The sequence below is a fragment of the Taurulus bubalis genome, assembly GCF_910589615.1.
Source record: "Taurulus bubalis genome assembly, chromosome: 14".
Lineage (NCBI taxonomy): Eukaryota > Metazoa > Chordata > Actinopteri > Perciformes > Cottidae > Taurulus > Taurulus bubalis.
In genome coordinates this window covers 487,516-507,500 of record NC_136602.1, presented here as the reverse complement: position 1 = coordinate 507,500, position 19,985 = coordinate 487,516, and the positions used below count along the sequence as shown (strand labels likewise).

General features: G+C 47.2%; 2 protein-coding genes across 2 annotated transcripts in view; one reads left to right on the top strand and one right to left on the bottom strand.

The window, feature by feature from the left end:
* ninl (ninein-like) overlaps window positions 1–9,423 on the bottom strand; it is a gene marked incomplete at its 5' end in the record, with an annotated part of 21,827 nt that extends 12,404 nt beyond the window's left edge. The window contains 12 exon segments of the mRNA XM_079229981.1: window positions 145–252; window positions 394–568; window positions 799–939; window positions 1,047–1,183; window positions 1,805–1,963; window positions 3,078–3,222; window positions 3,263–3,375; window positions 3,378–3,415; window positions 3,500–3,566; window positions 4,271–4,446; window positions 8,205–8,301; window positions 9,046–9,423. Coding sequence (XP_079086107.1) covers window positions 145–252; window positions 394–568; window positions 799–939; window positions 1,047–1,183; window positions 1,805–1,963; window positions 3,078–3,222; window positions 3,263–3,375; window positions 3,378–3,415; window positions 3,500–3,566; window positions 4,271–4,446; window positions 8,205–8,301; window positions 9,046–9,423 — 1,734 coding nt within the window.
* LOC306746939 (uncharacterized protein) overlaps window positions 1–19,985 on the top strand; it is a 387,486-nt gene that overhangs the window by 335,855 nt on the left and 31,646 nt on the right. The window lies entirely within an intron of this gene.

Genomic DNA, 19,985 nt, shown 5'->3' with positions numbered 1-19,985 from the left:
GTGTGTGTGTGTGTGTGTGTGTGTGTGTTACTATCTTTGTGAGGACTAATGCCATATTTATAAAGTTTAAGTGAACAGTGACTTCATCGCAGCGTGTTGGACGAAACCCTGAGACTGAACCAGACCTTGAGGTGCAGGTCTCACCTTGAGGTGCAGCTGGTCCAGGTCTCTCTGCAGCCTCTTCACGCAGCGCTGGGCTCCCGTCAGCTGCAGCTTCCCGGCGCTCAGGTCCTCCTCCAGACGACGGCTCTCCTGCAGCACATTGAGGTTGCTTGGTATTCATATGTGTATGAAACGGGCTTCCATACGTTTCCCTCCCTGGAGTAAATAAACACAGGCCTGGACTTCCTGTCCTCCCTCAGGCCTCGTTGCTCAGGTGTCCAGCGCGCTCACCTGTGCGGCGCTGCAGAGCTCCTCCTGAAGCTCCGCCTCCCGGTCGCGGAGCCGCCGCAGCTCGGCCTGCAGCGAGCAGCGCTCCCTCTCCGCCTGCTGCAGCTGCAGCTCCGCCTCCTGCTCCGACCGGCTGCGCAGAGCCGCCAGCCTATCACGGGACAGCTGCTCCAGCTCCCTGCCAATCACAGAGCAGCTCGTCATCACGCAGCCAATCACAGAGCAGCTCGTCATCGCGCCGCCAATCACAGAGCAGCTCGTCATCGCGCCGCCTCATCGCTGGGCCACGAGGCTCAAGACCAGTGTGAGTCCATTATGAGGTCAGTATGAGACCAGTATCAAGTCCAGTATGAGACCAGTACCGGCCCAGTATAGAACCAGTACAGGCCCAGTGTAAACCAGTCTGACCTGATGCGGCTCTGGTTCAGGGTCTCCATGCTGGCGTGGCGGTCGTCCTCCTCTCGGACCAGCTGCAGGGTCCTCTGCTGGGCCTGGTCCAGGTCCAGCTTCAGCTTGTCCCGCTGCCGGCAGGCCTGCTCCCCCAGCACCCTGCACAGCGTTAGCCTAGCTTAGCACAAAGACTGGGAGCAGCTGAGCAGTATCACGTAGCTTTAGCTTAGCTTAGCATGGCTAGCTTGAGCCTAGCTTGGACCTACTGCAGGTGCTGGATCTCGTTCTTGTAGGAGATGAGCGCCGCCTGGTGGATCCCGTTGCCGCTGACCAGCAGCTCGTTGTCCAGAGCCAGAGTCAGGTCTGCCAGGCTGAGCCGCTCCTCCAGAGGGAAGTCCAGGGTCTGCAACAGACATGGGGCACGTGACCGCTAACCACTAACCGCCTGTTTAGACATGGTGCACGTGACCGCTAACCGTTAACTGTCTGTTTAGACATGGTGCACGTGACCGCTAACCGCCTGTTTAGACATGGTGCACGTGACCGCTAACCGCTAACTGCTAACTGTCTGTTTAGACATGGTGCACGTGACCGCTAACCGCTAACTGCTAACTGTCTGTTTAGACATGGTGCATGTGACCGCTAACTGCTAACTGTCTGTTTAGACATGGTGCATGTAACCACTAACCGCTAAACGTCTGTTTAGACATGGTGCACGTGACCGCTAACCGCTAACCGTCTGTTTAGACATGGTGCACGTGACCGCTAACGCTAACTGCTAACTGTCTGTTTAGACATGGTGCATGTGACCACTAACCGCTAACTGTCTGTTTAGACATGGGGCATGTCACCGCTAACTGTCTGTTTAGACATGGGGCATGTCACCGTTAACTGTCTGTTTAGACATGGGGCATGTCACTGCTAACTGTTAACTGTCTGTTTCAGTCACATGACCGCTAACCGCTAACTGTATCTGTGCCTCCCCCTCTTCCCACCCTCCGTCCCGGTCCCGGTCCGTACTGACCTGTAGGATGTCCCGGCTGTTGCGGATGCCCTCCTCGGTCCAGAGGGCCAGGACCCGCTCAGGCCCGGTGCATCCGGAGCCCTCGTCCAGCCGGCTCAGGACCCGCTGGCCCCCTGGGGCCGCCAGCAGGGAGGAAGAGGTGGAGCGAACCGAGCGCTCCTCTGAGGCCGGAGGCTGCATGGACGACACCAGACCAGGACCTGAGGGTCTGGACTCAAGACCAGGACCTGAGGGTCTGCCGGTCTGGACTCAAGACCAGGTCCTTGCACACACAGCGGCTTAAACACAGCAGCTCAGAACCAGGTCCCTGTGGCTGCAGGCGACTCATGTAATCTGGATTATCCCCCAAACTGAGCCATGGGACAGAGGGGGGAAAGAGGGGAGACACACTGAGGACACGTAGAGGACACACTGAGGACACGTAGAGGACACACTGAGGACACGTAGAGGACACGTAGAGGACACACTGAGGACACGTAGAGGACACGTAGAGGACACACTGAGGACACACTGAGGACACGTAGAGGACACGTAGAGGACACATAGAGGACACACTGAGGACACACTGAGGACACACTGAGGACACACTGAGGACACGTAGAGGACACGTAGAGGACACGTAGAGGACACTTTTTTTGTCAGAAATTGAGGCTCTGGGGATTTGGGGTGCAAACAGCAGACGCTCCATGGAACAAGCCTCCAGCCTCGCTGTTGCTGCGTCATTAAGTCCAAATCAACAACCTCACATTTAGTGATGATGACAAAACAATCCAACAAAACCGCTGCACTGAAATATGCACACACAAGACATCTCCTTGGCTGCTCCACCAGCAGCAACATGTGGCTTGTTCATGATTAAATACGACTGCAGATGTAAAAACAGTAACACAACCAGCAGTTCACTCACCTGATGCTCACAACTCCCTGGTCCCCTGAGACGGACTCACCTGGTCCCCTGAGACGGACTCACCTGGCAGCAGCAGGTCCTGCGGGCCCCCCCCCAGGTCACCAGGCCTGACGCGGTGCAGTACATGGTGGACCTGTGTGAGAGCAGAGCTATCTGGAGCCCCGGCACACCTGAGCGGCCTGATGGCCGTCAGCTGCAGCGGAGCCTCCTGATTGGCTGGCGGAGGGGGAGGGGCCACGCTGCGTTCAGGAGCTGCTCGTGTATTAGTACCTGAAGTCAAGCTGTGCAGTACTTCATCCTGACTGCTGGTGTATTAGTACCTGAAGTCAAGCTGTGCAGTACTTCATCCTGACTGTGTATTAGTACCTGAAGTGGGTGTCTTCCCCGTGGTGGCGCCCTCTGCAGGTCAGCTGAGCGTATGGGGGTGGAGCAGCAGAAAGGGGCGGAGCCACACAAGACCTCCTGGAAGTGCCCGATGCCGTCCAGGTCCTGTGGAGCGCTGAGTCGGTTACTGATGACATCATCACCTCATGACCTCATGATGTCACCACCTCTCAGAGAACCTCCTCCTGTGGTTCCTCACCTCGGGGGCCAGCTGATCACACGCCGTCTTTAGGACGCCGCCTCCTCCTCCTCCTCCTCTTCCTCCTCCTCTTCTTCCTCCTCCTCCTCCTCCTCCTCCTGCTCAGTATTTAAGAAACATACTTTAGGTGGTTGCTTTCCTTCTTTTGAGTCGTGTCAATGGAGGCCAACAGCTGCTGGCTTTGATCAGAGAAACGATGCGATACCTTTACTCTGAAGGGCTGGCAGGATGTTCTCCTTCAGACTTCCTGCCTCCTCGTCAGACTTCAGACTCTGCAGAGAAAACATGGAGGTCAGTGTGTGTGTGTGTGTCACGCTAAAGAGCTCAGCATGTGAAACTGAACCTGTGACTTTTTCACCATTTCAAACCTAATTCATTTAAAGGAGCAGCTTTAAACAACTAGACTGTGAACTGTGAGAACCGAGGAGGAGGAGGATGATGAGGAAGAGGAGGGAGAAGAGGAGGAGGAGGAAGAGTCTGAATAAAAGCACTTTGTCAGAACCTTCTGTTTCCACTCAAACTGAAGTGAAGTATCCAACCAGCTCAGAGCCGCATTCCTCACGACCCACTTCCTGTTAGGCCAACGCCCAAAACCACGAGACCTGCAGGTACTCACACTGGAGCAGAACCACAGCACGCTGGATGTGTGTGTGTGTGTGTGTGTGTGTGTGTGTGTGTGTGTGTGTGTGTGTGCGCTCACATTTGAGTCAAATATGCATAAAGCAGGGTACGCTTGAGGGCGGGGCTACAAGGTGATTGAAAGGCCTCTCATCATGCTAACATGAAGCCAGGAGGTTGATGGTCGTCGGGTCAGAGTCCTCAGAGAGGCTCTTTCTCTGAGGACCGGTCCAAACCAAGCGGCTCAGGTCAGAACCCCTTAAGCTTGAGAGCAGAGGGTTCTCATCAGAACCCCTTAAGCTTGAGAGCAGAGGGTTCTCATCAGAACCCCATAAGCTTGAGAGCAGAGGGTTCTCACCTCGACGCTCTCCAGAGATGTGGAGCGTCTCAGCTTGGCGCTCGGGGACAAGTCCGCCGCCTCACTCACAGACGGCGAGTCCTCCGGGCCGGCGGTCGGGTCGGTGTCGGGTCGGGAGCGACGGCCGTACCGCTTCATTCCCTTCATGAACTTTGGCTTCACCTCCTCTGCAACCACTGAGACACAGAGACACACTACTCTCAACAATACTCTCAACAATACTCTCAACAATACTCTCAGCAATACTCTCAATACTCTCAACAATACTCTCAATACTCTCAGCAATACTCTCAGCAATACTCTCAACAATACTCTCAACACTCAACAATACTCTCAGCAATACCCTCAATACTCTCAACAATACTCTCAATACTCAACACTCAACAATACTCTCAATACTCTCAACAAAACTCTCAATACTCTCAACAATACTCTCAGTACTCACAGCAATACTCTCAGCAATACTCTCAGCAATACTCTCAATACTCTCAGCAATACTCTCAATACCCTCAACACTACTCTCAGCAAAACTCTCAATACTCAGAGCAATACTCACAGCAATACTCTCAATACTCACAGCAATACTCTCAATACTCTCAGCAATACTCACAGCAATACTCTCAACAATACTTTCAAAAAAACCCTGATGAATAGCAGCCCACGGTCTAAAGTTACCTCGCCCGGACAAGGGAAACCGGGGCACCCTCCACTCACGAGCCCCCGGCTGAGCGCCGCTATGTTGGAGTTTTCCCCGGAGAACGAGAGGGTCGCCTCCCTGCGCCTACGGGTTGCAGGGAGTAAAGCTCTGACTGTTGTTTGTGCTTATGCACCGAACAGCAGTTCAGAGTATCCGGCCTTCTTGGAGTCGGTGGGAGGGGTCCTGGAAAGGGCGCCGCCTGCCGACTCCATAGTTCTCCTGGGAGACTTCAACGCTCACGTGGGCAATGACAGAGAAACCTGGCGGGGCGTGATTGGGAGGAACGGCTTGCCCGATCTGAACCCGAATGGCGTTTTGTTGTTGGACTTCTGTGCTAGCCACAGTTTGTCCATAACGAACACCATGTTCGAGCATAAGGTGGCTCATAAGTGTACCTGGTACCAGAACACCTTAGGCCGGAGATCAATGATCAACTTTGTAGTCGTATCATCTGATCTGCGGCCGTATGTCTTGGACACTCGGGTGAAGAGAGGAGCAGAGCTGTCAACTGATCACCACCTGGTGGTGAGTTGGATCAGATGGCGGGGGAGTCGGCTAGAAAGACCTGGCAAGCCCAAACGTGTAGTGAGGGTGAACTGGGAACGTCTGGCGGAGGATCCTGTCCGGGAGGTCTTCAACTCCCACCTCCGGAAGAACTTCTCACAAATCCCGAGGGAGGCTGGGGACATGGAACCCGAGTGGACCATGTTCAAAGCCTCTATTGTGGACGCGGCTGCTCGGAGCTGTGGCCAGAAGGTCATCGGTGCCTGACGTGGCGGCAACCCGAGAACCCGGTGGTGGACACCGGGGGTGAGGGAAGCCGTCAAACTGAAGAAGGAGGCCATTCGGGCCTGGCTGGTCCAGGGGTCTCCTGAAGCAGCTGACGGGTACCGGCAGGCCAGAAGGGCTGCAGCTGTGATGGTCGCGGATGCTAAACCTCGGGCATGGGAGGAGTTCGGGGAGGCCATGGAGAAGGACTTTCGGTTGGCCTCAAGGAAGTTCTGGCAAACCATCCGACGGCTCAGGAAGGGAAAGCAGGGGCTACCCCAGGCTGTTCTCAGCAGGGGGGGGGACTGCTGACCCGGACTGAGGACATCGTCGGGCGGTGGAAAGAGCACTTTGAGGAACTCCTAAACCCGGCCAACATGTCCCCCGGAGAGGGGGCAGCGCCGGAAGGCTTTGGGGTGGTTTCACCCATATCCCTGGCAGAGGTCGCTAAGGTAGTCAAAAAGCTCCTTGGTGGCAAGGCGCCAGGGGTGGACGAGATCCGCCCTGAGATGCTGAAAGCGCTGGACATTGTTGGGCTGTCATAGTTGACACACCTTTTCAGTGTCGCATGGGGGTCGGGAACAGTGCCCATGGACTGGCAGACCGGGGTGGTGGTTCCCATCTTCAAGAAGGGGGACCGGAGAGTGTGCTTAAACTATCGTGGCATCACACTGCTCAGCCCCCCGGGAAAAGCTTATGCCAGGGTGCTGGAAAGGAGGCTCCGACCGCTTGTCGAACCTCAGATTCAAGACGAGCAGTGCGGATTCCGTCCCGGTCGTGGAACAGTGGACCAGCTCTTTACCCTTGCAAGACTACTGGAGGGGTCCTGGGAGTTTGCCCAACCAGTCTACATGTGCTTTGTGGACTTGGAGAAGGCTTTTGACCGGGTCCCTCTGGGTTTTTTGTGGGGGGTGCTGCGGGAGTATGGGGTGCCGGACCCGTTGGCACGGGCTATCCGGTCTTTGTACTGCAGTAGGAGCTGTGTCCGTATCCTCGGTAGTAAGTCAGACACGTTCCCGGTGGGTGTTGGCCTCCGCCAGGGCTGCCCTTTATCACCGGTCCTGTTCCTGACCTTCATGGACAGGATATCTAGGCGCAGCCAGGGGGCGGAGAGGATCCGGTTCGGGAGTCTCGGGATCGCCTCTCTGCTGTTCACGGATGATGTGGTCCTGTTTGCCTCCTCGGACCGTGACCTCCAGGATTGACTGGGGCGTTTTTCAGCCGAGTGTGAAGCGGCAGGGATGAGAGTTAGCGCCTCCAAACCACGGTGCACAGTGGATTGCTCCCTCCAGGTGGGGACAAACTGCCTACCCCAAGCGAAGGAGTTCAAGTATCTCGGGGTCTTGTTCACGAGTGAGGGTAAGGTGGAGCGGGAGATCGACAGACGGATCGGTGCGGCTGCAGCAGTAAAACAGGCGCTGTACCGGTCCGTCCTGGTGAAGAGGAGCTGAGCCGGAAGGCAAAGCTCTCCATTTACTGGTTGGTCTACGTTCCAACCCTCACCTATGGTCACGAACTCTGGGTCGTGACTGAAAGAACGAGATCTCGGATACAAGCGGCCGAAATGAGCTTCCTCCGCAGGGTGGCCGGGCTCACCCTTAGAGATAGGGTAAGGAGCTCGGACATCAGGGGGGAGCTTGGAGTCGAGTCGCTGCTCCTTCGTGTCGAAAGGAGTCAGCTGAGGTGGTTCAGCATCTAGTCAGGATGCCTCCTGGACGCCTCCCATTAGAGGTTTTCCAGGCACGTCCAACTGGTAGGAGACCCCGGGGAAGACCGAGGACACGCTGGAGGGATTATATCTCCCGGCTGGCCTTGGAACGCCTCGGGATCCCAGAATGAGCTGGAAAGTGTTGCGGGTGAGAGGGAAGCCTGGGTCGGCCTGCTGAACCTGCTGCCACCGCGACCCGACCCCGGATAAGCGGCTGATAATGGATGGATGGATGGATACTTTCAACAATACTCACAGCAATACTCTCAGCAATACTCTCAATACTCTGAACAATACTCTCAACAATATTCTCAATACTCTCAGCAATACTCTGAACAATACTCTCAACAATATTCTTAACAATACTCTCAATGCTCACAGCAAACTCTCAACAATACTCTCAGTACTCACAGAAATACTCTCAACAATACTCTCAATACTCTCAACAATACTCTCAATACTCTCAGCAATACTCTCAATACTCACAGCAATACGCTCAATACTCTCAATACTCTCAACAATACTCTCAGCAATACTCTCAACACACTAGTACAATGTGATGGTAGTAAACATTTCTGAAAGTATCAGCCACTCCAGAGTGTTCAGGTGGAGCTGAAGCTGATGACTCTTAAAGGTACAGATGTCGTTGGAGTTAAAACAAACACACACACACACACACACACACACACACACACACACTCTTCCTGATGGTTTGAGTCTGAACACAAGGACACATCTAGAGTAGCAGCTTCCTGTCTCACCTGGCTCCAGGTAGCTGCTGTCGTCCTCTGATGTGCTGAAGTCCAGAGAGCGAGACAGAACGGCCACGAAGCCTTCTTTAAACTCCTCAAAGTTCACCTGCAGGGACAAGGCAGTTCATTGTTTGGCCACTTGGGGGCAGAAGACCCAGATGGCAAGAATCAACTAAAGCGTGTTTCTGTGACTTTAAAAGATCCTGAGCTTCACTCACGAGAATGAACCGTGAGTGAGTGAGTAGTAACCAGTAACCGTTACCAGTGACTAGTAACCAGTCACAGGGACCAGTAACCTCTACCAGTGACTAGTAACCAGTAACCGTTACCAGTGACTAGTAACCAGTCACAGGGACCAGTAACCGTTACCAGTGACTAGTAACCAGTAACCGCTACCAGTGAGTAGTAACCAGTAGACCAGTAACAGTGCCAGTAGAACCAGTAGACCCAGTAGAACCAGTGGAACCAGTAGACCAATAGAACCAGTAACAGTGCCAGTAGACCCAGTGGAACTAATAGAACCAGTGGAACCAGTAGACCAGTGGAACCAGTAACAGTGCCAGTAGAACAGTAGACCAGTAAAACCAGTAACAGTGCCAGTAGAACAGTAGACCAGTAAAACCAGTAGAACCAGTAAAACCAGTAGAACAGTAGAACAGTAGACCAGTAAAACCAGTACACCAGTAGAACCAGTAAAACCAGTAAAACAGTAGACCAGTAGACCAGTAAACCAGTAAAACAGTAGACCAGTAGACCAGTAGACCAGTAAAACAGTAGAACAGTAGACCAGTAAAACAGTAGAACAGTGGACCAGTAGGAACAGTAGACCAGTAAAACAGTAGACCAGTACCCTGCAGGCCCGTCCTCCCAGCAGCGTGTCCAGCAGCAGAGGCAGGTGCTGCTGCAGCTGCAGCTTCCTGCAGAGCTCCGTCAGCTCGTCTGCGTTCAGGAAGCCGCAGGCCGTCGAGTCGCAGCTGTTAAACTCCACCTCCAGCTGGGAGGAGTAGTTGCTAAGCCCCACCTCCAGGGGGGAGGAGTCGTGGCTAAGACCCGCCTCCAGTGGGGAGGAGCCGTGGCTGAGACCCGCCTCCAGAGGGGAGGAGTCGTGGCTAAGACCCGCCTGCAGCGGGGAGGAGCCATGGCTAAGACCCACCTCCAGGGGGGAGGAGTAGTGGCTAAGACCCGCCTCCAGCGGGGAGGAGTCGTGGCTAAGACCCGCCCCCTCCATCACCACACATCACAGGACACCTGCAGAGGAAATACACACGTGTATATATATATATACATATTATATGATATAATATTTTATTATTTAATAATATATTATTTATATATACATTATATCACCACACATCACAGTACACACCTCACAGAGAAATACACACGTGTGTGTATATATATATATATATATATATATATATATATATATATTATAGATATAGATATATAGATATATATATCAATACTCAATACTCTCAATACTCGCATACTCGCATATATATATATATATATATATATATATATATATATACTCGCATATATATATATATATATATATATATATATTATAAAGTTAACTATACTTTGATGCTAATACTTGTAGTGACTGCTTGTACAGAAGTACAGCATCTAAATACTTCTTCAAACAGCTGAAACTAGTGGAGAAGTAGTACAGATAAGTTAATACCAAAGTACAAGTAGTAGTAGTACCACATAAATAACTGCAACGTTGATGACGTCACAGCCTCACGCGAGTCTCTCGCGAGCTGATGGAGCGTCACCATGGCAACGGAGCCGCGAGGAACAAAAGGCTCGCGGGGCAAAGACCACAACACACACACGCACGCGCACACGCACAACTAGTTTTCTTACGGCGGGAAAAGTTCTCCTCCTCTTGTTCCTCTTGTTCCTCTTCCTCCTCCTCTCTTCCTCCTCCTGGTTCCTCCCGGTTCCCGTCGCGGTTCCCCTCTCGGTTCCCGTCACGGTTCCCGCATGAACGTGTCGCTGGAGCTCGGACAGTCCGCCGCTAGTCCGCCGCCATGAACCCGGAGTAACGGACGGAGAGGTACTTCCGGCCGAGCGTTTTCTAAAATAAAACGTTTATTCCGCTCAGATTAAAATCCTAGTTTTATTGATATGAATGTAATGATGTAAAATATTAAAAGCAACTCTCTGTCTGCCTCTTGGTTCAAGTCGTGATTACGTCACATGTATATTTGTGTATTTGCATGCTAGTACATGATGAAGATGCATCCCATAATATAAATAACTGTAATGTAGTTATAATGAATTAGACAGCATGGAAAGTGCAGAGGTTGAAATCCCTGAAAACAAATAAATCCATTTATTTTTTTTAAGTAAAGAAACTACACAGACTAAAGATATAAAGGGTAACGTTTTAGTTAATTAGTTAATTGTACACATTTAAAGGGCGAATAGTTTTCAAGCAACACGTTTTCAAGTTACGTTTTATTTTGAATAATATAAAAGCATCACTTCCGGTCCTTACTTGTTACTGTGGTGACTTGACGCGCCAATACAAAGCATTGCTGCAGTCTGCCGTTCCGCCGCTGGAGGGCGCTGCTGCTGTGCCACACAGGATGAATATAGACTGACTTCATCAAGTCCTTTCTTCAAGATGATTCCTCTTCTGGATTTCATGTCACTGGGGATATGATTGCAGATATCTCACACATGAGCTCATTATTTAAAAACCACAGGGCTCAGTTCTTAGATAATAACTTTATACTGTAGAGAGAAGTGCTGTTGACAGTATAACGTTATTATCAGGACCAGGGTGTCAAACATACGGCCCGCGGGCCAGAAACACAACCAGTAACTCTACTAATTGCATTTCCTGTCTGCTCTCTGAACGAGTCTCCCTTCAATACATAAACAATCACAGAAGCTCTCATGACGTCTCGCACTGACCGTGAACATTCCTAACGCCATTCCATAATATGTTTAAACCTTAAGAACATGATGTGTTGTGTCTTCAGTAAGAACACAGAGACAGCTCTAACTGAGCTGTGTGTAAGGAAAGGAGTCACAGCCCATGAAGCTTCACATATTTAGAGGAAATCAGCTTGTCATGAACTGCACACATCAAACAACAAGACAACAAGAGCAGAGCACAACAAACAACAAGACAACAAGAGCAGAGCACAACAAACAACAAGACAACAAGAGCAGAGCACAACAAACAACAAGACAACAAGAGCAGAGCACAACAAACAACAAGACAACAAGAGCAGAGCACAACAAACAACAAGACAACAAGAGCAGAGCACAACAAGACAACAAACAACAAGACAACAAGAGCAGAGCACAACAAACAACAAGACAACAAGAGCAGAGCACAACAAACAACAAACAACAAGACAACAAGAGCAGAGCACAACAAGACAACAAATAACAAGACAACAAGAGCAGAGCACAACAAACAACAAGACAACAAGACAACAAGAGCAGAGCACAACAAACAACAAGACAACAAGAGCAGAGCACAACAAACAACAAGACAACAAGAGCAGAGCACAACAAACAACAAGACAACAAGAGCAGAGCACAACAAACAACAAGACAACAAGAGCAGAGCACAACAAGACAACAAACAACAAGACAACAAGAGCAGAGCACAACAAACAACAAGACAACAAGAGCAGAGCACAACAAATAACAAGACAACAAGAGCAGAGCACAACAAACAACAAGACAACAAGACAACAAGAGCAGAGCACAACAAACAACAAGACAACAAGAGCAGAGCACAACAAATAACAGGACAACAAGACAACAAGAGCAGAGCACAACAAACAACAAGACAACAAGAGCAGAGCACAACAAATAACAGGACAACAAGACAGCAAGAGCAGAGCACAACAAACAACAAGACAACAAGACAACAAGAGCAGAGCACAACAAACAACAAGACAACAAGAGCAGAGCACAACAAACAACAAGACAACAAGAGCAGAGCACATCAAGACAACAAACAACAAGACAACAAGAGCAGAGCACATCAAGACAACAAGACAACAAGAGCAGAGCACAACAAACAACAAGACAACAAGAGCAGAACACAACAACCAACAAGACAACAAGAGCAGAGCACAACAAATAACAAGACAACAAGAGCAGAGCACAACAAACAACAAGACAACAAGAGCAGAGCACAGCAAACAACAAGAGCAGAGCACAACAAACAACAAGACAACAAGAGCAGAGCACAACAAACAACAAGACAACAAGAGCAGAGCACAACAAACAACAAGACAACAAGACAACAAGAGCAGAGCACAACAAATAACAGGACAACAAGACAACAAGAGCACAACAAACAACAAGACAACAAGAGCAGAGCACATCAAGACAACAAGACAACAAGAGCAGAGCACAACAAGCAACAAGACAACAAGAGCAGAGCACAACAAACAACAAGACAACAAGAGCAGAGCACAACAAACAACAAGACAACAAGAGCAGAGCACAACAAGCAACAAGACAACAAGAGCAGAGCACAACAAACAACAAGACAACAAGAGCAGAGCACAACAAATAACAGGACAACAAGACAACAAGAGCACAACAAACAACAAGACAACAAGAGCAGAGCACAACAAATAACAAGACAACAAGAGCAGAGCACAACAAATAACAGGACAACAAGACAACAAGAGCAGAGCACAACAAACAACAAGACAACAAGACAACAAGAGCAGAGCACAACAAACAACAAGACAGCAAGAGCAGAGCACAACAAACAACAAGACAACAAGAGCAGAGCACAACAAACAACAAGACAACAAGAGCAGAGCACAACAAATAACAAGACAACAAGAGCAGAGCACAACAAACAAGAAGACAACAAGAGCAGAGCACAACAAATAACAAGACAACAAGAGCAGAGCACAACAAATAACAGGACAACAAGACAACAAGAGCAGAGCACAACAAACAACAAGACAACAAGAGCAGAGCACAACAAATAACAGGACAACAAGACAACAAGAGCAGAGCACAACAAACAACAAGACAGCAAGAGCAGAGCACAACAAACAACAAGACAACAAGACAACAAGAGCAGAGCACAACAAACAACAAGACAGCAAGAGCAGAGCACAACAAACAACAAGACAACAAGAGCAGAGCACAACAAACAACAAGACAACAAGAACAGAGCACAACAAACAACAAGACAACAAGAGCAGAGCACAACAAACAACAAGACAACAAGAGCAGAGCACAACAAACAACAAGACAGCAAGAGCAGAGCACAACAAACAACAAGACAACAAGAACAGAGCACAACAAACAACAAGACAACAAGAGCAGAGCACAACAAACAACAAGACAACAAGAACAGAGCACAACAAACAACAAGACAACAAGAGCAGAGCACAACAAACAACAAGACAACAAGAGCAGAGCACAACAAACAACAAGACAACAAGACAACAAGAGCAGAGCACAACAAACAACAAGACAACAAGAGCAGAGCACAACAAACAACAAGACAACAAGACAACAAGAGCAGAGCACAACAAACAACAAGACAACAAGAGCAGAGCACAACAAACAACAAGACAACAAGAGCAGAGCACATCAAGACAACAAACAACAAGACAACAAGAGCAGAGCACAACAAATAACAAGACAACAAGAGCAGAGCACATCAAGACAACAAACAACAAGACAACAAGAGCAGAGCACAACAAACAACAAGACAACAAGAGCAGAGCACAACAAATAACAAGACAACAAGAGCAGAGCACAACAAACAACAAGACAACAAGAGCAGAGCACATCAAGACAACAAGACAACAAGAGCAGAGCACATCAAGACAACAAACAACAAGACAACAAGAGCAGAGCACAACAAATAACAAGACAACAAGAGCAGAGCACAACAAACAACAAGACAACAAGAGCAGAGCACAACAAACAACAAGACAACAAGAGCAGAGCACATCAAGACAACAAGACAACAAGAGCAGAGCACATCAAGACAACAAGACAACAAGAGCAGAGCACAACAAGCAACAAGACAACAAGAGCAGAGCACAACAAATAACAAGACAACAAGAGCAGAGCACATCAAGACAACAAGACAACAAGAGCAGAGCACAACAAATAACAGGACAACAAGACAACAAGAGCAGAGCACAACAAATAACAGGACAACAAGACAACAAGAGCACAACAAACAACAAGACAACAAGAGCAGAGCACAACAAATAACAGGACAACAAGACAACAAGAGCACAACAAACAACAAGACAACAAGAGCAGAGCACAACAAACAACAAGACAACAAGAGCAGAGCACAACAAATAACAGGACAACAAGACAACAAGAGCAGAGCACAACAAACAACAAGACAACAAGAGCAGAACACAACAAACAACAAGACAACAAGAGCAGAGCACAACAAACAACAAGACAGCAAGAGCAGAGCACAACAAACAACAAGACAACAAGAGCAGAGCACAACAAACAACAAGACAACAAGAACAGAGCACAACAAACAACAAGACAACAAGAGCAGAGCACAACAAACAACAAGACAACAAGAGCAGAGCACAACAAACAACAAGACAGCAAGAGCAGAGCACAACAAACAACAAGACAACAAGAACAGAGCACAACAAACAACAAGACAACAAGAGCAGAGCACAACAAACAACAAGACAACAAGAACAGAGCACAACAAACAACAAGACAACAAGAGCAGAGCACAACAAACAACAAGACAACAAGAGCAGAGCACAACAAACAACAAGACAACAAGACAACAAGAGCAGAGCACAACAAACAACAAGACAACAAGAGCAGAGCACAACAAACAACAAGACAACAAGACAACAAGAGCAGAGCAAAACAAACAACAAGACAACAAGAGCAGAGCACAACAAACAACAAGACAACAAGAGCAGAGCACATCAAGACAACAAACAACAAGACAACAAGAGCAGAGCACAACAAATAACAAGACAACAAGAGCAGAGCACATCAAGACAACAAACAACAAGACAACAAGAGCAGAGCACAACAAACAACAAGACAACAAGAGCAGAGCACAACAAATAACAAGACAACAAGAGCAGAGCACAACAAACAACAAGACAACAAGAGCAGAGCACATCAAGACAACAAGACAACAAGAGCAGAGCACATCAAGACAACAAACAACAAGACAACAAGAGCAGAGCACAACAAATAACAAGACAACAAGAGCAGAGCACAACAAACAACAAGACAACAAGAGCAGAGCACAACAAACAACAAGACAACAAGAGCAGAGCACATCAAGACAACAAGACAACAAGAGCAGAGCACATCAAGACAACAAGACAACAAGAGCAGAGCACAACAAGCAACAAGACAACAAGAGCAGAGCACAACAAATAACAAGACAACAAGAGCAGAGCACATCAAGACAACAAGACAACAAGAGCAGAGCACAACAAATAACAGGACAACAAGACAACAAGAGCAGAGCACAACAAATAACAGGACAACAAGACAACAAGAGCACAACAAACAACAAGACAACAAGAGCAGAGCACAACAAATAACAGGACAACAAGACAACAAGAGCACAACAAACAACAAGACAACAAGAGCAGAGCACAACAAACAACAAGACAACAAGAGCAGAGCACAACAAATAACAGGACAACAAGACAACAAGAGCAGAGCACAACAAACAACAAGACAACAAGAGCAGAACACAACAAACAACAAGACAACAAGACAACAAGAGCAGAGCACAACAAACAACAAGACAACAAGACAACAAGAGCAGAGCACAACAAACAACAAGACAGCAAGAGCAGAGCACAACAAACAACAAGACAACAAGAGCAGAGCACAACAAACAACAAGACAACAAGAACAGAGCACAACAAACAACAAGACAACAAGAGCAGAGCACAACAAACAACAAGACAACAAGAGCAGAGCATAACAAACAACAAGACAGCAAGAGCAGAGCACAACAAACAACAAGACAACAAGAACAGAGCACAACAAACAACAAGACAACAAGAGCAGAGCACAACAAACAACAAGACAACAAGAACAGAGCACAACAAACAACAAGACAACAAGAGCAGAGCACAACAAACAACAAGACAACAAGACAACAAGAGCAGAGCATAACAAACAACAAGACAACAAGACAACAAGAGCAGAGCACAACAAACAACAAGACAACAAGAGCAGAGCACAACAAACAACAAGACAACAAGAGCAGAGCACAACAAACAACAAGACAACAAGACAACAAGAACAGAGCACAACAAACAACAAGACAACAAGAGCAGAGCACAACAAACAACAAGACAACAAGAGCAGAGCACAACAAACAACAAGACAACAAGACAACAAGAGCAGAGCACAACAAACAACAAGACAACAAGAGCAGAGCACAACAAACAACAAGACAACAAGACAACAAGAGCAGAGCACAACAAACAACAAGACAACAAGAACAGAGCACAACAAACAACAAGACAACAAGAGCAGAGCACAACAAACAACAAGACAACAAGACAACAAGAGCAGAGCACAACAAACAACAAGACAACAAGACAACAAGAGCAGAGCACAACAAACAACAAGACAACAAGAACAGAGCACAACAAACAACAAGACAACAAGAGCAGAGCACAACAAACAACAAGACAACAAGACAACAAGAGCAGAGCACAACAAACAACAAGACAACAAGAGCAGAGCACAACAAATAACAAGACAACAAGAGCAGAGCACAACAAATAACAAGACAACAAGAGCAGAGCACAACAAATAACAAGACAACAAGAGCAGAGCACAACAAACAACAAGACAACAAGAGCAGAACACAACAAACAACAAGACAACAAGAACAGAGCACAACAAACAACAAGACAACAAGAGCAGAACACAACAAACAACAAGACAACAAGACAACAAGAACAGAGCACAACAAACAACAAGACAACAAGAGCAGAGCACAACAAATAACAAGACAACAAGAGCAGAGCACAACAAATAACAAGACAACAAGAGCAGAGCACAACAAACAACAAGACAACAAGAGCAGAGCACAACAAACAACAAGACAACAAGAGCAGAGCACAACAAACAACAAGACAACAAGAGCAGAACACAACAAACAACAAGACAACAAGACAACAAGAACAGAGCACAACAAACAACAAGACAACAAGAGCAGAACACAACAAACAACAAGACAACAAGACAACAAGAGCAGAGCACAACAAATAACAAGACAACAAGAGCAGAGCACAACAAACAACAAGACAACAAGAGCAGAGCACAACAAACAACAAGACAACAAGAGCAGAGCACAACAAACAACAAGACAACAAGAGCAGAGCACAACAAACAACAAGACAACAAGAGCAGAACACAACAAACAACAAGACAACAAGAACAGAGCACAACAAACAACAAGACAACAAGAGCAGAACACAACAAACAACAAGACAACAAGAACAGAGCACAACAAACAACAAGACAACAAGACAACAAGAACAGAGCACAACAAACAACAAGACAACAAGACAACAAGAGCAGAGCACAACAAACAACAAGACAACAAGACAACAAGAGCAGAGCACAACAAACAACAAGACAACAAGACAACAAGAGCAGAGCACAACAAACAACAAGACAACAAGACAACAAGAGCAGAGCACAACAAACAACAAGACAACAAGACAACAAGAGCAGAGCACAACAAACAACAAGACAACAAGACAACAAGAGCAGAGCACAACAAACAACAAGACAACAAGAGCAGAGCACAACAAACAACAAGACAACAAGAGCAGAGCACAACAAACAACAAGACAACAAGAGCAGAGCACAACAAACAACAAGACAACAAGACAACAAGAACAGAGCACAACAAACAACAAGACAACAAGAGCAGAGCACAACAAACAACAAGACAACAAGAGCAGAGCACAACAAACAACAAGACAACAAGAGCAGAGCACAACAAACAACAAGACAACAAGACAACAAGAGCAGAGCACAACAAACAACAAGACAACAAGAGCAGAGCACAACAAACAACAACACAACAAGACAACAAGAGCAGAGCACAACAAACAACAAGACAACAAGAACAGAGCACAACAAACAACAAGACAACAAGAGCAGAGCACAACAAACAACAAGACAACAAGACAACAAGAGCAGAGCACAACAAACAACAAGACAACAAGAGCAGAGCACAACAAATAACAAGACAACAAGAGCAGAGCACAACAAATAACAAGACAACAAGAGCAGAGCACAACAAACAACAAGACAACAAGAGCAGAGCACAACAAATAACAAGACAACAAGAGCAGAGCACATCAAGACAACAAGACAACAAGAGCAGAGCACAACAAACAACAAGACAACAAGACAACAAGAGCAGAGCACATCAAACAACAAGACAACAAGACAACAAGAGCAGAGCACAACAAACAACAAGACAACAAACAACAAGACAACAAGAGCAGAACACAACAAACAACAAGACAACAAGAGCAGAGCACAACAAACAACAAGACAACAAGAGCAGAGCATAACAAACAACAAGACAGCAAGAGCAGAGCACAACAAACAACAAGACAACAAGAACAGAGCACAACAAACAACAAGACAACAAGAGCAGAGCACAACAAACAACAAGACAACAAGAACAGAGCACAACAAACAACAAGACAACAAGAGCAGAGCACAACAAACAACAAGACAACAAGACAACAAGAGCAGAGCACAACAAACAACAAGACAACAAGACAACAAGAGCAGAGCACAACAAACAACAAGACAACAAGAGCAGAGCACAACAAACAACAAGACAACAAGAGCAGAGCACAACAAACAACAAGACAACAAGACAACAAGAACAGAGCACAACAAACAACAAGACAACAAGAGCAGAGCACAACAAACAACAAGACAACAAGAGCAGAGCACAACAAACAACAAGACAACAAGACAACAAGAGCAGAGCACAACAAACAACAAGACAACAAGAGCAGAGCACATCAAACAACAAGACAACAAGACAACAAGAGCAGAGCACAACAAACAACAAGACAACAAGAACAGAGCACAACAAACAACAAGACAACAAGAGCAGAGCACAACAAACAACAAGACAACAAGACAACAAGAGCAGAGCACAACAAACAACAAGACAACAAGACAACAAGAGCAGAGCACAACAAACAACAAGACAACAAGAACAGAGCACAACAAACAACAAGACAACAAGAGCAGAGCACAACAAACAACAAGACAACAAGACAACAAGAGCAGAGCACAACAAACAACAAGACAACAAGAGCAGAGCACAACAAATAACAAGACAACAAGAGCAGAGCACAACAAATAACAAGACAACAAGAGCAGAGCACAACAAACAACAAGACAACAAGAGCAGAGCACAACAAACAACAAGACAACAAGAGCAGAGCACAACAAATAACAAGACAACAAGAGCAGAGCACAACAAATAACAAGACAACAAGAGCAGAGCACAACAAACAACAAGACAACAAGAGCAGAACACAACAAACAACAAGACAACAAGAACAGAGCACAACAAACAACAAGACAACAAGAGCAGAACACAACAAACAACAAGACAACAAGACAACAAGAACAGAGCACAACAAACAACAAGACAACAAGAGCAGAGCACAACAAACAACAAGACAACAAGAGCAGAGCACAACAAATAACAAGACAACAAGAGCAGAGCACAACAAACAA